We start from the raw sequence: 20,929 nt of genomic DNA, 5'->3' as shown, positions 1-20,929 counted from the left end.
AAACTCACAAAAATCTTCTAGACAACAGTTCAGCTCTTCGTCTTTTTAAAGTTCCTATTCCTGGTTATGATGAATCTCTTTATTATGACACAAGCAAGGATCATCCTCGTTCGTTCTTAACACCAACTTTAAGACATCAAGTGTTTAATAATATTTACGGACTCAGTCATCCTGGAGCAAATACTTCATGACGATTGGTTTCCCAATGTTTTGTTTGACCGTCAATTAACAAAGACTATCGTGAATGGTCTCATTCTTGTCAACAATGTTAAAGAAGCTAAGTCTTTTAACATATTCCTGCGTCACTCGGTAATTTTACTGTTTCGCACATGTACATATCGACTTAATTGGTCCTCTTCCCTACTCAAAGGGATTCAAATACTATCCAACTGCGATAGATCGGTACAGATGGCCGAAAGTTATAACTTTACCAGAAATTTCTGCTGAAACTGTCACTAAAACACTCGTTTTTTCTGGATTGCGCGTTTTGGTATTCCACTACAAATCACTACGGACAGGGGACGACAATTTGAATCTCAAATTTTCCAGTCAATTGCTAAATTATTTGGTATATACTTGTCTAAAACAACTAGTTATCACCCACAGTCAAACGGTAACGTTGAACGTTGGCATCGCACTTTCAAAACTGCCATTATGTGCCATGAAGATTCTTCTAGGTCAAACGCATTACCATTGATACTCCTTGGTTCACGCACTGCTTAGAAAACTGATCTCAAATCTTCTGTCGCAGAATTAGTATACGGAGAAACATTGCGAGTACCAGGTGAGTTTTTCTCTCTACAATAAGTTTATCCTGGACCCTCAGACTTGGTGGAGAATCTCTGAAATTTAATTTCCAAACTTCGTCCTGTCCCAGCATCGTCACTCAAGTAGCCGTATTTTCATTCATCAAGATTTAGCAACGTGCACTCATGTCATGCTTCCAACTGATCAGATTCTAACTTCTCTTCAGCCACCTTATACTGGACCTTATCCTGTTCTATCCCGTAATGATAAGACTTTCATTATTTTGGTTAAGAACAAGAAGTCATCTGTGTCAATTGATTGTCTTAAACCAGCCTACTTCGTGGCCAATCATTCAGATCAACGCCTCTCAATAGAACCACCCATAGAAGAATTTCCTGACTCGTCTATAGGAAATGCCACTTTCACGACCAGACCTTCATTAACAACTCACTCAGGTCATTGTGTTCATTTTATCGATTTTTTTCAGTCATAGCAACTCACTTTCCAGGGGGGTGATGTATTGAGCGCGTGTGATTATTCGCTAATATTCTCGAACAATCGCGCCGGCGGGACGTATTGTTGCCGCCGCGTTTTGAGAATGTTCTCAAATACTCTAGCGAACGCCACCCATCGCCGCCTCTGGAAAATTCTATGGCTTATTTAAGTGCCTCATTACTTGTAAATATTACCAGTCTCTTTTATAATTTTCGTATGTAATGTTAGTCAATGTGTGTTGTTTAATAGTTATTTTCCGCATTTATTTCTCACATCTCTAACCAAAATAACTATATATTTACACTCATTATTTTATTATAATTTTTAATTCTTAATTCTTAATTCGTGCAGAGTGATTGTTCTTTAAATTAGTTTTTTGAAAGTTAAGGATTGTTATTTGATAATTGTATAGAATATGGTTGATGTCTACAATGCGTATTTGAAAATCGTTTATGTTCCATTGTATAATTGAGCTTGTAGTCTGTTTAGAAAGGTGTAGATATTTTAGTAAAGAGGTAATGAAGAGGTTAAGTATATGTTGAGTTTTGAGTTTTCTTGAATTTTAGTCTTATGTGTTTATATTGTGTTCTTGAGGATGTGATTGAAACAGTAGATTTGCCAATTTGGTTAGTTTAGATTTTGTAGATCGGTCTGTAATTTTAGATCTAACTTGGTCGATAATATACGATAGAGTGTGTAAGTCTATACTGGCTTTACAAAAAGGGTGTATATTTATGGCTTTATTTGAGAAGTTCTCTATAATGTAGTTAAATTGTGCAAAGTTTATACTTATTTTATCGTTGTTGGTGAATATATCTTCAGCCGATTTTAGTATAATATTGGGTTGGTTGAGGATGTTTTCGAGTGAATTTCTTTTTTTCCAATTTTTTAAGCAGGGTATATCATTGTTTTGGTTTTTCGTTATTTTGATGCATATATGCTTGATATGAACGTGTTGGTGATTAAGGGCAATTTGATGAAGGAAGGGGTCTTTTGATTTGTTCATTCTGTGTTTATGTGGGTTTTACTGGTATACTTAATCTGTTTGAGCTGATATTAGTATTTTGATTGAAATTTAAGTCTGTGTTTGAATCAATTTGCATTAGTCTTGAGTACCGTCCTGATCATTTGAGATTGTATTTTTTTCTGTTATTTTTTCATTGTTGACAACTATGGCTATTGACATTTATATTTTTTAATTTTTTTTTGCATTAGTTTAAGGTGTGGTCGGTTTGTTTGCATATATAACATGTATGAGTATCGTCGATTAGAAAAATTCTAAATTCTGTGTTATCATAATTTATTAATATAGAGCTGGGTACATTATGTATATCATCGGGGTGGACGTATACCTGTCGCTGGAAACTACTAAAATTATTATTGCTTAATAATATTTTAAATAGAAGAAATGAAGGAAGTGTAACATGTAACTTGTTTGTTCATATATGCATAGTGAGATGAAATCGATTCTAGCACACCAAAATTCAAATATAAAAATTGTGTATAATAACTTTATATTCTTTACGTATTATTGATACAAAGAAAGAAACTCCTAGTCGCTTTATTTACTTTTATAATTAATAAATTTAATACTATAAATATTATTAGAAAAATGAAGTCATGTAGAAATTTAGGTTGGTCAATCGTTTCTCCTCAAGAAGACTTGACGATAAATTAAAATCTGTTTTCAAAGTTCTTTTCACTTCACTATCAATCGGTACGTTTGATAAAAAACATGTTTAAATTCTATGTTACGCGTGTGTTAGACGAAGACAGAAAATCATCATCTCCAATACCTTTAACTAGAAAAATATGAAAATACATGAAAGTCCTTGGACCTTGCTCTAATTATAATATTAACTACCTAAAAAATGAAATCAATGTTAAGACCATTAGAAGATGTGCACTGTACAGCGTGCGTTGTAAGGACATGGGTGGTAGGTTCTAGGTAGTAAGTAGATTTCCTAAATATTTGGCCTAATTTATATTACTTAAAATAACAATTTATATTAGTATTATTATTAGTAATTACTAAATTCTTATGCTCAATTTTATGTTCGTGGAATGAATCAATGGAATACCGATGCAGCGATGCTTCTCCGATGAACGAACAAAATAAAATAAAACAATTTTAGACATTCACATTTCACAGTATTATTTGTATATCGTATTATATTGTATATTCAACAGTAATCGGCGTTTATTTTTGTAATTTCCTGCTCGGAGGAAAATAATATTAATAACCGATAATACATGAAGAGTGAAATGACCGTATTTTATGAAGTAATTTCAAGAAATACGAACATAAAAAGCTATTAATAAATAATTAAAAATAAATTGAAAAAAATATTTTTAACGTGATCAAAAGAACAAATTAACTTCCCAAGCCCGAACACATCTAAACCAAGAATATAAAAGCATATGATCGGACCCGGTTTCCGGTCCGCTTCGGGTTGATCTCTATGTCTCATTGTACCGTAGAATTAAACCAGTGGACACCAATTTTGGAGAGTGACGACCTGGACATTTACTCCGATTTAGTGTTAACTTTAACCTGTAGAGCCGGCGCGCTTAATAAATAAAATAAGTCGCCAAGAGGCCGATGCCGTTAACAAACGTTGACCGTTGGTCGGTCGACCTCCTGAAGCATCTCCTCCCATAGATCCAATGCCCCTACGCGTATACTCCTGTATTATAGCATTCTCACCTCGGTCGTGAGACGCGATAGGGTCGCGTCCGTCGACGGCCGCTGCGTCCGGTCCTCGGGTCCTCAGCAGCGAGTCCACCGTGAACCTCTTGGTGTTCTCGGACACGTACTCGTCTTCGGGCCGGCCGTACAGGTCCCCGGCTCCTGCCCGTTCGCCGACCATGTGCACGAATGAACTGCGAAAACGCATCGGCAACCGTCGACGGTTGGTAAGTGGTTGACGACCGCTCTGGAACCTTTTACGCTCGGTTGATGAAAATATTGCTATATCGCTATTTCGCAACGGATTCGAATTGTTTTTCGGCGCGCGCGTAGAACACGATGTCACAGCGGATCAGGACTTCATCGGACGTGCTGCGATTGTGGCACCGGTTAACGGGAGGTGGGTGTCGCGCGGACATCTGGTGGCGAGTGTGTGAAGTGACTGCGGGAGACGACGACGTGGTCGCGGGACGGCCCAACGGACGAACAATGCGCTCTGCTGCAGGGACCGGTAAAAATAAAAACGGGACCGCCTCTTTCTGGCGTGGGTGCGTGCGCGCGTGCTGTATTACCGTTCGAGGGGATGGCCGCCTTTTTGGAAGGAGTCCAACCGCGGGTGTCCTCACCGATTACGGAGTCCGTTTGAAAAATTAACGAACGCACGGCCCCGTGGCTCGCGTTGTAGCATACGACGACTAAACCAGACTTACTACGACCCTGATCGCGATTGACTCTCGACGGCCTTGCACCGGAAAACCGTTGAACGCTCAAGATACGCGCATACGTAAATAATTTTTTTTCCTTTATTACGCGAACAAACGGATTATTAACTACCGCGAATAGGTACTTAATACACAGCTTCTATTCAGGGACGGACCGAGAGTACATAGACCCGGGTGAAGAAGATTTGAACGGACCAAACATCTTTTTTTTTTTTTTAATGGCAAGCATTAAAATAGTAGAATGAAAATTTTTAAGTAGATGTTTTTCAACTAATTTAAGGTCGCTGAATCCAAAAATGATGTCAAAAAATATTTTGGACTTAGAATTTCAAATTTATCAATTATATTTTGAATGATACGTTGTCAATAACCTACATTGTTATTCGTGTATCTTTAAGGATTCATCGCCAAGATATGGTTAATATTTTCATGTATACAAATATAGTGAATAAATGATCATTTTAATTTTGTTAATTTTTTTTTCTTCTTCTTTTACATTATTTAGTCAATACTTTGGACTTATAAATGAATAATTCTTTACATGAAATTAATAACAATACATACGTTTAAATTAAAATTTTTCTCTTGCTTATCCTTTGGAAATTACATTTATAAATAATAGTATTAATAATAAACAATTTTAAAAATTTTATAGAACTAACAAAATTAAGCAAAATAAAAAAAAAATGAAATACAATTTAACAGAATATTGATAAATACTCGTATAATACAAAACAAAGGTAATTATTACCTAAATATTAAGATAATATTTACGTACTTATTAGTTATTTTTGTTTATGAAAATTAAAAAAAAAAACAATTTTTTGTTGATGTGATACTTAGCCTTGTATTACATCTGACACATGAAAATCTAAATAAGATAAAAGATAATTAATTATTTATCTAGATAATTTATTTAAATAATTTAACTAGATAATGCTCAACACTATGAACGCGACAGTTTCTGAAATTTCGTGCATTAATTTTACGGTGCGACATTTATGTGTTGTACTCTATTCAATTTAATGTATTTTAACAAACCGCATCGTATAATTACGTATAATTACTAGGAAAGACTTAGCTCTCTTCCCAAATATTTAGCTCTAGTTCCGCAACTGCTATTAAGTATTAGAATTGTATACTATAATATTTTCGTGGCTATGCCAATTTCTAAATATACTTAGAGACAGTTTAAAATTGAAATATATGTGCAGTTTTTAAAAAAAAATAATACTTTTGTCCATTAAATGAAAATGATAATTGCATAAATTGTTTATGTAAATTATAACTAAAAAAAAAAAATTAAAATGAACAGATATATTTATCATTTAATACAAAGACATTAAAAACATAATACATTTGAGTTATAAATTATTTATTTATTTGTAAACAAAAATATTTTATAAATTATTACATTATATACATTATCTACAAAAAAGTACTTCGGAGAAGTAAAAAAGGCTTTCTGTGCATAAGTTGAAGCGATTGTGAGAAGAGATAGAATTTTGATGTCAATAAATAAGTGAAATCAATCTGAACATTTTGTGCCAAAAAGGCCCATGGTTGAAAAAGTAGAATTTGGAGCGAAGAAATCAATAAAAAATCAAAAAAAAAAAATAGCACAGGATGGCGCAAACAATAAATTGCCAACAAAAATTTGAATCAAACAGATTAACTTTTAAACTCTGATTTATTATCATTAATATACATCATTCTACGCTAATTTTTTTTTCCAATGTTTGTACAGTTAAACAACTTAAAATTTTTGTGAATTGATATTTTTTCAAGTTGAGGCACAGAATTTTGATATTGATTTCATTTCTTTATTAACCTCAAAATTCAGGAAATCTTTCATTAATATGCCTTTTCAGCACAGAATTCGGGTATTGATTACTTTTTTTTTATTAAGCTCCAAATTCTAATTTTTCAACCATGGGCTTTTTTGGCACAGGATTTTGAGATTGATTTCATTTATTTATTAACATCAAAATTCTATCTTTTCTCACAATCGCTTTAACTTACGCACAGAAAGCCTTTTTTACTTCTCCGAAGTACTTTTTTGTGGATTTCAATTATTTTTCCGAAGCACGTTTTATAGTGACATCTCGGGACAATGTAATTCTTTTGATTCAAATATCAAAATGTGAGCGTTTTTTTAATTCTGAGGTAACTTGCATATGTTTCGTGCTTTGGTTGTTTATATATATCCAGTTGGTCTTGTTTTCCCTGATCATGATGCTGTATCTGCCAGATTTAAGATTATTTTCATAGAAAACGCAACTGTGTAGCTTATAGAAGTGATTGTTAATTTTTAGTACAGATGTTGGTAAAGCCTTTATATTGTAATTACAGAATATATAATCCTCAGGGTTGCTATTATCGGATATTTCCAACTGTAATTGAACTATCAAAATTTTGTTTGTAATTTTTGGATCGACTTGAACGTTCAATGAATCGCTTAAACATCTAGTCCAGGTTTTTTTAATTGAATGCTGGAAATCCATAAGCGTATTTAACTCATATGTTTTTTTCGGATCATTTTTTATGGATACTTGCAAAATATTTGTCTGAAATTCTTGGACATTTTTACAGGAACACACAGTACCAGTTTTAATATAAACACCCTTAAACGTAACGACATCATTGATCTGATTACTTTTATTTAAAATTGAATGTAAAAAGTTGGGTATTGTTATGTTATTATTTGTAGCAAAAGTATTTCATGTTCGACAAAAAGCATAAATTCTCGTAAATCTTGCAGCCTGTTTGCCTCATAATTATCGATCATCATATTTAAGATATGATCTGGTGGAAGTTTTTTTATTTCATTTCTCAATGATGAATTCGATAATAGTTAGAGGAATTTAACTGCTGCAAATGAGCTGAAGCCGTCATCTGGAAACCTTCTAAGATTGGATATATTATTCTGGATCGTTATTTTTTTGAACTCCTAAAACTTCTCTAAGAATAGTCCAAACCTGTTCAGCATGGCTATGAGATCACGGCAATTTATGGCGGGAAGATAATAACCTACCAAGTCAGGTCTAAATTTTTGTCTCAAGGAGTTGTATTGTAAAATTAATAATGTAACTGCAACAACTTTAAAAGTATCATAATTGATCAGGTGTAGGCCAGTCAAAGAAATTACTCTAGATAGGGCTACATATATTTGTCCCTTCAAAAAAGGATGGGCCCCTGCGTCAATGATCACATTCTTTAAACTAATGCCTTGACTTTTGTGTACAGTTATAGCATAGCTCAAGATCAAAGGAAACTGTTTTTTATTGACATAAACGTCATTTGATATTTCAAAAGTAACCTTTACCTGTTCAATCCCATGGATTTCATGATTCTAGCATTTATTTTAATCGTTATTTTCTTAGGCAAACCCGCTGTGACAGACGAGTCTTCGTTTTTTCCAATTTTTTTTTTAGTATACTGCCGTTGTTGTGGGTTCTTAGTGTTTATTTTATTATTGGCGAGCAGCTTGATTTCCGGCTCGTTATTTCTGGCTAACATAGCCTCGTTCAATGTATCGCACATATCTTTCGTAAGCATTATGCAAACAGCATCACCAAGAGCTTCCACATAAACACAGAGTTTGTATAATCTTTCACCTAGGTTATGGGAATTTAAATTAATCATTTGTGTTTTTAAATTTTTCGTATCACTTATAGTGCCTACCCGCTAATTGGCAAGAATTGTTTTGTAAGTGTCATTATCTTTTTGACGCATATTTATTCTTGATTTATCGTAGTTCAGTAGAGACCAAAAATCTACTGGAGCAATGGACTGTAAATTTATTCAAAGTTTCGGTTGAAACAGGCACGAAAACGGGACCATCACTAATAGGTGGTAGTTGCAGTAAATCGCCATAAACCAACAAATGCATTTTTCCCAACCAGCCATCTTCGTCGTTAAATTAATTGAATATTTAAACTAATCTCAAATGCATGTATAAAAATTGACATTTGAAACCATAGATATTTCATCGAGAATCACCATAGCTACATTTTTAAGAGCTTTTCTAATTGCATCTAGCGCTGTGTCAGAAAATGGATAGTATTAAGGCGTGCCTCTTATATGTTCAATGAGTAGTTGCAAAAATCGGTGCATGGTTAAACCTCTTACATTGAAAGTAGCTATGCCCGTTGGGGCTAGAATTGCGACATATATTTTGAGTTCCTGATGATTAGCGTGAACTAAACATTTTATGACGTAAATTTTTCCTGTGCCAGCTTCGCCATTAACGAACTTTCAACATAATTTGTTACCATTCTTAACTGATTGAAAGACTGAATTAAAAACCCTTCGTTGATCCTCATTCATGGATTATACTCCTTTTCGCTAATCAAAATTGACTTCAGCTTCTTGTTTTTTGTTTCCCTGAAAATCATCCATGGCATTCTCGACTTCTTCGGGCACACAACTCAAATTCTCAAAAATGTCATTATTTTATTCTTGTGAGTTTTGCTATTGTTGCTCTTCATCTTCAATATTTTAAGTCATTTGTTTCAGAATTATCTCTTGGTTTGTTATTTTTTCGAAATACGAAACTACGTCTGGTAAATTACCTTTTTTAGCATAAAGGAACCCTGGTACGTCTTGCAATCATTTAAAAGTTCGTCCGTCGAGATCCATTGCTATCTCAGCAATAGTATAGAATAATAAAAGTTCTCCGGCTGCGTTTTTACTTTGAAGATGTAATGACTGATAACGTATGGTTTTGCTCGCTTGATTAAATATTTTGTTACAATTTTATTAGCGAAACTACTTCTAATTTCAAAAAATTTTCTGGTTTCTCTTTTAGGTTTTTTAGGTTTCAATTCGTACCACTGTGCAAATTTATATAGGCACATGTCTGTTAATTCGATCGGTCTATTGGGATAAAGATCATCAATGAATTAACTGTAAAATACGGCTTCCGATTCTTCTTGAAGTTTTTGTATTTGATTTATCGGAAGAACTCTTTTATTTCTTATCATGAAAACATTTGGCCACTTTAAAACTGTGTTATTATTAGTGTCGTATAACGAAATCATTAAGCATACATCTGCAGCATAAACATGAAGCATACATGCTGCTTCGATTACACCACATTCTTTGTTATAGAGTGTTCTCATAGCAAAGCTCCACAGCTTCTTGGTAAAACCCTCATTAGCAAGAGCGCGTTCCGAAATATTCTGTTCCAATGCTTTCTCATTTTTTAAAATATATTTGAGGATGTATGTGACTAATGCCATCGAATGATTGCTCACAAATTGAATATCCGTGTTTCCATTCCACAACATCATAACTTATGATTCATAAGTATGGGGACATAATCATTAATATTTGATTCAGTGAATTTGCGTGGCAGATCATAAAGCCTAGTTTTTGCTTTCAAGTTTCGCCTGCCAACAATAGAAGTTTGAACGTTTCTCAAAATAAATTCTTCTGTAACTGGCCTGTCGAACCCTAAACGACAGACTTTGATGAACTCCCTTTCAGTTTTCTTATTTCTCGTGCAGTACGAATTGTGCTTATAACGCTGAAATCGTAAAGCGTGGGTGACGTATTTTTATCAGGTAATACACATGAGGAACCCCTCATAATAAACTGGGCTACTTCTTCCTCAGATAAAACACCGAGTATTGGAGCACTTTCAATCCAAACTAGCATATGGAAATGACACATTCCTCTCTGTTGATATTCATGTCTCCAAAAGTGGTGTAAACACTTTCCACCAAGCGGATCATTATCGGAATAAATGCACTTTAAAATGACCTCGAACTGATTATCCAAATACCTAGCGACTGATACTGGATCTAAAGCCAATATTTCATTGATGCTCATTTTTGACTTAATATCAGGGTTGACATCTCGAATGTACTGAATCAGTTCTGGGTCATTCCACTTTCCAGGGCTGAAGGTAACAAACAAAGTGTAACGGTCAAAAGTAGATGAGGATCCGTATTTGATTTTCCTCATTAAATATTATAACCATTTTAAATAAATGTGCGACCACTTCATCATCTATAATGCCAATGGATGAAAACACTTTGGAATTCCCTCCAATCATTCAGTAATTGCATACCTCTCTATCCAGTTGTGTAAGGTGTGTTAGTGGGTGGCCATATAATAATTGTATGATAACGAGTATTGGCCAATTATTATAATTATTATTATTATTGTTTCAATGAGCCAGTTTTCGTATATTTCTGTAAAATATTTTACTGGTTCACTTTCAGTCGCATAAATTGCCGGTCCATATTCTTTAATCATGGCGTTCAAATCACACGTAGGCTTTTTCTAATATTCTTTGGTATTTCTTACTCTGCTAAAGACGTTGTTTATCTGATTTTCTCCATCATCAAAATCTCCGTTTGCTATCTTTTAAAGATAGATTTATTTTGTAAACTTTTGGTTACCTTTAGTTAAGTTTAGCGTGTGATAAGCTCCACCATTTTCTTGACGCATGGTAGCGTTATTCATCATATGAAACAGATGTTGCGAATTTTTTCTATATCTCGGATGTTTAGATGTAACTCTCGCTTTTAGGCAATCGCAATCACGAATAGATTGGAATCTGTCTTCGTGTATTCCATTTTCACCTTTCGGATAAATATCAAGAAAACACAATATATTTAATTTTTTTTCATACCAAGGCATAGGAGTATCGTGAACTTTCTTTTGTTGATACAATTTGGTGGCCGAATTCATGGTACGACCTGATTGAATCGGAAATACCGTGTATTGTTCATACATTGGGTCCGAATTGCTTGAACATGTTAGAATAGCACTATCATGGATAGTGTGTTCACCATTGTCGTACGGTGAATGATCTTGGTTATTATTTTGCTTGTTTGTGACGACTTCATTTTTTTTTTCAGCATCGGTTTCATCTTGGAACTCTGTTTGCGTTCCATAATTTGTGCGATTCAATCTGAAGATTCTAGAAACTCAATTAAAGAATATAAAGAATTTTTATTTTTGTACCTTAACAAAGCTTTCGTGAACGTCTATCAAAATTTGCCAAACTTATTTCGCAACATTTGGGATTGATCTGACTAGAATGTACAACTCGTGATTGAGATTTAAAATATTTGTTTCCTTACATAACTTCTTGAAAGTTTGTACAATAGGTAGTGGCAAGTGATACGCTATTTTAGAATCTTTCTTAATTTGTTTCTTGAATGGCAAATTTTTATTCATTACGGTTTTGGTAGACGTAATTTATTGGAAAAATTTTACACGCTGCACCAGTGACGTATTTATAGGAGGGGATATGGGGGATATATCCCTTCCCTTACCCTTTTTTTCCATTTATAAAGTAAAAACTGCACAACTGTTGTTATTTATAATTTCGTTATCCTGTGGGCTGTGACTGACAACATGTGAGAGACATTACACAACAATAACTACACAAAATTAAAATAGAACCATATTCAGAATTCGAGTAAAACCCGCTTGTACCTACCATATAATAAAAATAGCACATTGCTATACTAAATATTTACAAAATTTGCCGTGCACAAAACTGCTTTCTAAAGCAACACAGCGGACTATAGGAAATCGTGAATTTTATAATAAATATTATTTCTAATAGCATCGCATTATCGTGGTTGCACATTTGTACATCATTCCACCTTCCCGCTCTCCGAGTAACAATATATCCGCATTGCCATTGCACACTTGTTATTTTTATGTACCTATCTAATTCTTTTTTTGAAGTAAATAAATAAATTTTAATTAAATAATCGAAAGTTATAACTCAATGGCATCAAAAAAACCATGCAGTAATAATTTATTATCATATTTTACAAAAAATAAAAAGCACGCACAGGTTCATATGAAAATAATGAGGTAAGTCTGATTTATTACGTTTTAATTGCATACATTGTAATATTTTTTTATTTGTTAAGATTGCTACCACTACGGTGGATGGAATAATTGTTGATAGTCAAAAAGTCTCTTCAGATAGAGACAGTAATATTCGACTATTTGATCTTAATTTACAATCGAGTAAAGTAAGTATGTGGTTTATTTTCTTGATTGCTGTTATTTAATGCCACTGTAGTATTTTTAATGAAAATAATGAAACCTAGTTATTTTAATTAAATTTAACAAATGTTAAATAATTAGATAATGCACTCATTGAATAATATATTTTCATAGTTGAATTTATTATTTTTTTATTCAAAATATTCTTAGTAGTAGGAAACATGTTCTACAATTTTTTTCTTTATAAGCTTTTAATTTATATTTAGATGTTGCATGCAAGCATTCTATTTATTACATTTAAATTATTAATTAAGGTTGATTTTGGTTGTGGAAGTAAAAATGAAAAAACACTAGCCAGTCCCAATAATGATATTGGATTTATAGAAGATAGAGTAGTATTGACAGAAGATGATAAAAAGCTTTTAAGTTCATTCTTGAAGCAAATTTAGAGAAGTCTGTAATTATTTAAATCTATTTTGAGTTTTCACTAATACATTACATTTAACCTTGTTTAGGTGCTTACGGATTTGTGTGTACCAGATGATTTTTACAAATTCCCATTACTCGAAAAAAAATAAGAAACGTGGCTTACGGTTTCAACAAAAATGGCTGAAAGAGTTAAATTGGCTGGCATATTCAAATGTAAAAAATGGTACTTTTTGTAAATACTGTATCCTGTTTACAAGAAATAGTGGGATTGGAAATTAACCTTTAGAGAATCTTGTTACTGTCGCATTCACTAACTGGAAGAAAGCAAATAGGTTTATCATTAATTCATATTATCATAACATTTTTATTTTTTGTTTTAACTTCAATTACAAATATTTCAGGTATATAGAGTTAATTCCAGTTTAAAATATCATACTTCTTCTGTACTAGATTCTGAGCAATTTTTGAAAATAATGGAAAAAAAGGAACCTATAATTTAACGAATAGATAAAAATAGGTAATTTAAAATATTAGTTTTATGTAATAGTAGTTATATCTGTTTAAATTATATATATTTATTAATTTAATGTTATTTTAGAATACCTACTATAAATAGAAGAAAATAGAAAAAGAATTAAAACAATTATTGAATGCATTATATTATGTGGTAAAGAAGAATTGGCTTTAAGATATCTCTAATCACCGTAAAGATGTTGGTCCAATCAATGTTGATGGTAAGTAAAAATTTGGAGCAAAGTAACTTAGTAACCAGCTCTTATAGTATTTTGAATTTTTAGATGATATAAGACAAGGTCATTTTCGTGCCATATTGAAGTATAGAGCCAAAAGAGACGACTTTCTACATACTGTTCTGGAAGGTTTTGGTAAACGTAATAAGTACAATAGTCCAGTCATTCAAAACGAAATAATCCAGGTGTGCAATATTATATTACTACGAAAAATAGTAAATTAAGTTAACAAATCAAAATCTTTCTCGGTTCTCGCCAATGAAACAATAGATATATCGACAAAAGAGCAGCTCTCTATACGTGTTCGTTATATTGATTAACAAAATATGCTAAATGAGGACTTTTTACAGTTCTTTGAAATTAAAAGTTTGACCGTTGATGTCTTGGCAAATTCAATATTAAATGGTAATTTTTAATTAATAATTAACTTATTTAGTTTATTTTATGTGTATTAGTTTTTTAGGTTTAAATAGATGCGGTCTAGATTGTAATTATTCATATGGCCAGGGCTACGATGGGGCCAGTTATATGACTTGCCAATTTAAAGGAGTTCAAACTCTTGTACGGTCTAAATAACCCAAAGTTTTGTATGTGCACTTTGCTGCACATTTGTTGAATTTGGCAGCTTCAACAGGAAGTGGAATAAAACCTATCAGAAATTGTTTAGAACTCATTGAAAAAGCGTACACATTTTTTAACACCCCCAAAAGGAATTGTATTCTTGTACATGTAATTGAAAATTTTTACAATGAACCTAGCATAAAACAATTGAAACGACTTTGTGCCACACTCTGGATTCAACCCTATGATTCGGTAAATTATTTTTCAGAGCTATTCCCATTTGTTCTTTCAGCATTAAAAATTATTTAGATTGAATGAATCAATTAATACTACTCCTACAAGGGCATCTAAAATAATAAAATGTTGGGAAAATAAAAATAAAAATATGTCTGCCACTCGAATGAACGAAGATAAAGCATTGTCATTACTAAATGCTAAATTAACTAAACATCAGAGTCAACTTATTAGATTAAATGCTTAAGAAAACAATTCAGATAAAAACTTACCAACCTTACAACTTAATAAGAGAAGCAAAAACACGGTGCTATCCTCCCAAAGAAGCGTTTATAATTACTGAATCTCTTGCTGAAATTTATCTGCAAGAACTCCTTGATCACACGGCTTTTCGTATAATAAAATGTCAGTGGAGTGTAGTTGATGGTTTTTCTACCGAGAATATTACTTCAATGACTTTGATTACGAAATGGGGTTTTGATCGCAGTACAGGTCATAGTGAATATAAGCTAAAATACAACGAAGATTTTAGTGACTCACAAGTACTTTTAATGTCATTAGTACCTATTCAGTTATTTGTCAGTATATCCCATTCACACAAATTATATGGAAAAATCCTCAGCCATATTGTACAAGGTATTTTCGACCAATACGATTTCAGTTTAAAAAAGAAACAAAAGAAATAAATTTAAAAGAAAAAAAATACATCCAAAATCAAATTAAAGAATTAAAACTGATCAAATTATCAATAAATAACTATTATATAGATATTTCACTTGACATGCAACTTATAATGGTCGATGGAAAAGTTTGTAATGCAATTATAACCATTACTTCAGCACAAAAACGTTATATTTGTAAGACTACACCAGTAGAAATGAATCAAATCGAAAAAGTTATAAATAAGGAGATAGACCCAACATAACTTTTTAGCCTTTCAACTCTACATGCTTGGATTTGGTTTTTTGAATATTTTTTACACATTTCTTACTGTCTGGATATAAAAAAGTGGCAACTAAGGGGTGAAGATAAAGACAAATTTTTATCTAGGAAAAAAAAATTCAAGAAAAATTTAAAATCATTATGGGGTTAAAAATAGATTATGTAAGATCAGGAGATGAAGGAACATCTAATGATGGGAACACTTCTCGAAGATTTTTTGATAACCTTCAAAAAGCAGCTGAAAAACAGGAATAAAAGAAATCATTATTAAAAATTGTGCAACAATTCTTAAAATGATTCTTAAAGTCTTAAAGATTGTCATCTGGTTATGCAATAAATGAAGAATCATTCAGTAAATACGCAATTGAAACAGCTAAATTGTTAGTAAAAGAATATCTTTGGTACTATATGCCATCCTCAGTACATAAAATATTATTACATGACTCATTAGTTATTTCTACTGCTTTACTTTCCATTGGCCAAATGTCCGAAGAAGCACAAGAAGCACGCAATAAAAACCTAAAAAATATTCGCGAAAATTATTGTAGAAAATGTTCTAGGGTTGAAACAAATGAAGTCCTATTACATGGTTTTATTACATTAGTGTCATCTGATCCAGTCATTTCTAGCCTAAGAATGTTACCACCTAAAAAAATTTATTTTTCTCTCAAGAAGTATTACAATTACTTATTGCAGCACAATGAACAAATGATTTGAAAAAAAAATAGTTCAAGTGCAAGTGATGAAAATTAATACAAATATTTATTGTTATATTTTGTATATTTTTATATTCAGTATTATAATAATAATTTACAGTGTACTTTATTTCAAATTGTAATTTTTAATTTTAATAAATAAACGAAAATTTGTTTTCTTTAGTGTAAAAAATAATTCAATATTCAATAAAGTATGCAATTTATAAATATAGTCAGTCAACCAAGTCTTGTTGAATCAAGTCAATTGAATGACCAAATATGCCATTTCACACAAAACATGCAAAACATGCTTCATTAAACTTTATATTTTTATTATCAATGTTATGAAACGGATTTGTAAGTCACTAAGCATGTTTATAATCAGGGTCGGACCGGCCCAGACCGCAGGTCCGCGTTCGCTGACTGGGCCCCCTGCTGGTTTGGGCCTCCTGACTTTATGTTCAATGTTCATATTTTAAAATGTTATATGATATTGCTATTTAATTAATTTAACTGTATACAATTTAAATATATTTAATCATGTCTTAACATTAAAGGAATCCTTATTGCGGTACAGCAGTCTGAAAAATATTTGGACCGTTGTTGCACGGTATCTTTTTTTCGGAAATAAATTGATTTTAGTATAAATATAAAATATTATTTAAGTCATTGCAGTCGAACCACTATCGATATAATGGTTTTGTCTTCACAAAATCAATTTAATTAATATTATATATATTATAATAGAGATGTGCAGTTCATGAGTGAGTCGACTCTTTTTAGTGAATTGAATGAATTGAATCAGTGTATTTATCGCAAATCAGCGACTCGGCAATTCAGTACTAACACTGTATTGAGACCACTGAACTATAAGCCTGTAAATGAGTTGAATCAGCCAAGCCACCAATTCCAAATCTGAAATTATCGTCTTATCAATAAGTTCAGTGTTATACTGTCGCACGGTTAATACTTTAATAGATATTATATTATTATTTTTATACGTGTATATTTTATCATTTTACATGTATATCAAACAACATTGTAATAATTTGTAATAATTATAACTAATTTACCCTGCCACATAATAAGCTTATATATTGTAGATTTATATTTTTATTTTTTGGGGTCTATCTGATTCTGAATGTTGGCAACCATTCCAGAAATGCTCTTTCTTTACTTTATCGTTGCTTACAAATATAAATCAAATAAAATTATATGCAGGGTCGTCTTAGAGTATGCAGGGGCTCATGAAGCTTAGCTGACCTTCTAGTAGGCAAAAAAAAAAAAATGAAATAATGGGATAAGAAATAAGATACTTAATGCAATTGCACACAATTAAGTATTCATTATTTATTTAACAATTCATCTAAGTTTTTTTATAAACTGCCGTATTAATACGTTACAACTTAAATTTAAAGTTATAATTTCTATTTTTGAGGCCCCCAGCAAGATGGAGGCTTTGGGCACGTATCCATTTGCCCATATGGTAAAGACGAAACTGATCATATGTGTCCTACATTTCCAACTTCCCCCCTACAAAAGTGGCTGTATCCGTCAACAGTTTTTATATGTGAATTTATATTTAAAATTTTAATTCTTAAAAAACAATCTTTCCCATTAATTATTAACTACTAAATGTTAATTTTGAAAACTTAATTTAGGTATGATTACTGATAAAGTGATAACTATGATAATTGATGAGTGATTAAAAATCAGCTGAAAAAAAGGATATTTTAAAATTTAATAGATTTGATTCGATTCATTAAAATGTAGGTTCAAACCGTGACTTGGTTAAGATTTGACTTATCAATTGTGAGCTGATGAATTGATGAGTTGACTTAATGAATTGGCTCATTTAATTGAGTTGAATTGAGTGAATTGATTCACTAAAGTGAGTCATAATTCTCATCTCTATTATATAATTTTATTGTAAAATCGGTTTTCCTGTATTGCTTTGAGGATCAGTAATAATTATTTTCCATCTGTAAATTCGAATGGTTTTATTTGTTTAGAGGAATTTAAGTCTACATTAAGATCAAATTATTGATAAATTCTAAAAACTTTTAAAATTGGTAATAGTTTATGACTGCAGTAGAAAATATTTATATGATTTAATTTCAGGTGAATTTCATAAATTATCTTTAGATATTTCTAAAATTATAGGTTGCTCCTTCGATGGAGCAGCTAACATGAAAGGAACCTATAATAGTTTACAAGCACATTTAAAAAACGATAATGCATTATATGTATACACACATTGTGTAGGGCATGTACTGAATTTGGTTATGGTCGATTCATCTTAATGTTGCGTGAATGCAAAATTTCTATTTAGCTTAAAACAATAATCTTCGACATTTTTATCAGATTCCTATAAAATAATCAAAATTTGGTGTGATTTGACAAAAAAAAAAAAAACTTATAACAAAATCAATAAATTAAGGAGATTAAATTTAATTGATGCTACATATTGGTGGAGCAAAGATAAAGCATTAAGCTCTATTATAATATTTAATGAGACTGATATAAAAAGTTCTAGATTTTATTATTTTTAATTTTTTTGTTAGAAATAATTTCAAATAACTCTACATTTGATACAGAAAAAAAATTCACTGCTCGCACTTTACTACAAAATTGGTCTAAGTTTAATGTGATTATGACTGCAGCAATTTATCTGGATATATTCAATATTAGCTTGCTTCTTTCTAAATTTCTTCAATCTCCATCGTTAAGCTATTTAACTGCTTTTAATATGATTAAAAATTTGCATAAAGAAATTAGATTTAGAAGAGATAATACTGATAGTATATTTATTAAACTTTATTCTAAAGTTAACCATTTTATTATAGAAATAAATAAAGAGCTTGAATTAAATGGTAGTAATTTCATTATAAAAAATTATTTTAATGACGGAAAATTTGTAAGGAGAGTATCAAAAAAAAAAAAATAAATAAATAAAAAAAATATGCCTGGTAAAGATGCAACTGATGAACGGCCAAATATTTTATTAATTGATAGGTTTAAAATTGAAACATTTAATTTCATACATGATATTTATGCAAATAGTTAAATAATATGCAAATAGCCACTTCAGCCGATTAAGTATTTATTCACTCGAACTACGGATTTTTGCCGGATATGATTTTAAAATTAGAAAATCAAGGACTTCCGATAGTTGAAGCTATTGAAATAATTAAAAATTTTCAAAATAAATTATACAATATATTTTGTGAAATCGGAATTTTAGTATATGAAAAATCCAAGAAAGTTATTGAAAAGAATAAGGGATTTGAAACCATTATTAAAATAAATGATATACTCACTGGACAAGAAAAATGTTTCGATGGTTTACCCGAAGACTTGACAGTAAGCGATTTACCATTTTTAAATACGCTCATTTAACATCAACCGACGTAGAACGAAGTTTTTCGAGGTATAAGAACTCATTGGCTCCAAATAGAAGAGTGTTTGAATTCAAAAATTTAAAACAAACACTTATAGTTCAATGCAATGATGTTTAAAATTTAAAATATTTAATATTTTTTGTATACTTGTAGATTATTAATTATTATTATAAAATTTAAAAAATATTTTTTTGATAGAATTAAAATAAAACGTCTATAAATTGTAATGAAACTTTGTTATTTTTTAGTGCAATTTTTAATATTTTAAGTGCAATTTTCGGTATTTTTTAGTGCAATACTGCAATTAATTTTACTAGTTTTTTACTATTACAACATTCGTGCCCTAATAATTACTATTCTTATTTGACATTAAGTATAAGAAGATAAGTTTTTATAAAATATAATTTGTTAGGTAATTTGTTTTAATATTGATATAATTTATGTATTTGAAAAATAAAAATAATTTTTAAATGTTACAAAATTATAAATATATCATTTGTATTGCAATTTTTAGTGAACATTTATATTTTAAAATATATTGTATTGGTCCTTTTAATGATTTTAAAAATAGTTGTGGGTATCTAAAACGCAAAGGAAAAAGAAAGCCCACATGATATTGTGAATATGTGAATTGCTTTAATAATAAAATATTTAAGCCATAAAAACGATGAGCATATTATATTTTATTGTGCTACGAAATAAGAAAAAGTTATATAAATTTCTTGTATTATAACATATAGCTATATATTTATAGCTATAATGTTATTGAATGGTATACACACCTATTAATATTTATTATTAGTTCGTGGCTATGTTTGTTTGATATACATTAGTACTGGTCTAATACATTGAAAATAATACAATTTTTGATACAATTACGTATGATAGGTCATAACCTAAGAGCGGATTTAATTGACATTGCAACTTTTTATTGATACCCAGTAAATCAAATCTGATGAAATATGTATACGAATCAAATTAATTATAGTTTTCCTATTTAATGTAATTTTTTTGCAATTTTCAACGATTTTGTAATTTTTTGCAATTATTGCAATTTTTTTATACTTTACGTGATAAAATATATAAATTATTATTTCCAAAGTGATTTTACAAAAAAAATATAACTACTACGTACATTTTTACATGTAGTTAAATGTAGTTTAGGATTTTTAAAATTATATTTATCTGTGTTATTCACAAAACTTACAAGTTTAGAAGAATAAAATAGTCATTTACTTAATAGTTTAAATATATTTAGTATAAATGCTAAATAAATAAATAA

The 20,929-nt window shown here is 30.8% G+C and overlaps 1 protein-coding gene and 1 long non-coding RNA gene across 5 annotated transcripts in view; one reads left to right on the top strand and one right to left on the bottom strand.

Annotated features, from left to right (window-relative positions):
* LOC112680610 (paired mesoderm homeobox protein 2-like) overlaps nt 1-5,089 on the bottom strand; it is a 32,385-nt gene extending 27,296 nt beyond the window's left edge. For both annotated transcript variants that reach the window (XM_025550767.1, XM_025550768.1), the window contains exon 1: nt 3,950-5,089. In XM_025550767.1, the coding sequence (XP_025406552.1) occupies nt 3,950-4,139 (190 nt within the window). In that variant the 5' untranslated portion in view covers nt 4,140-5,089. The remainder of the gene's footprint in view (nt 1-3,949) is intronic.
* Nucleotides 5,090-6,141: 1,052 nt separating this feature from the next.
* Nucleotides 6,142-16,292, top strand: LOC112680609. Of its 3 annotated transcripts, XR_003148322.1 has the most exons (9): nt 6,142-12,498; nt 12,558-12,662; nt 12,951-13,089; nt 13,152-13,397; nt 13,467-13,582; nt 13,664-13,799; nt 13,863-13,999; nt 14,085-14,219; nt 14,278-16,292. It is a non-coding gene; the product is annotated as an uncharacterized LOC112680609 (long non-coding RNA). The 3 variants fall into 3 exon arrangements; XR_003148323.1 differs by having other exon boundaries at nt 6,142-12,662; nt 14,270-16,292; XR_003148321.1 differs by having other exon boundaries at nt 6,143-12,662.
* Nucleotides 16,293-20,929: the final 4,637 nt, after the last annotated feature.

This window comes from Sipha flava, unplaced genomic scaffold (assembly GCF_003268045.1).
Source record: "Sipha flava isolate LNK unplaced genomic scaffold, YSA_version1 178_pilon_pilon, whole genome shotgun sequence".
Classification (NCBI taxonomy): Eukaryota; Metazoa; Arthropoda; class Insecta; order Hemiptera; family Aphididae; genus Sipha; species Sipha flava.
This window is presented reverse-complemented; position numbering and strand designations above follow the sequence as displayed.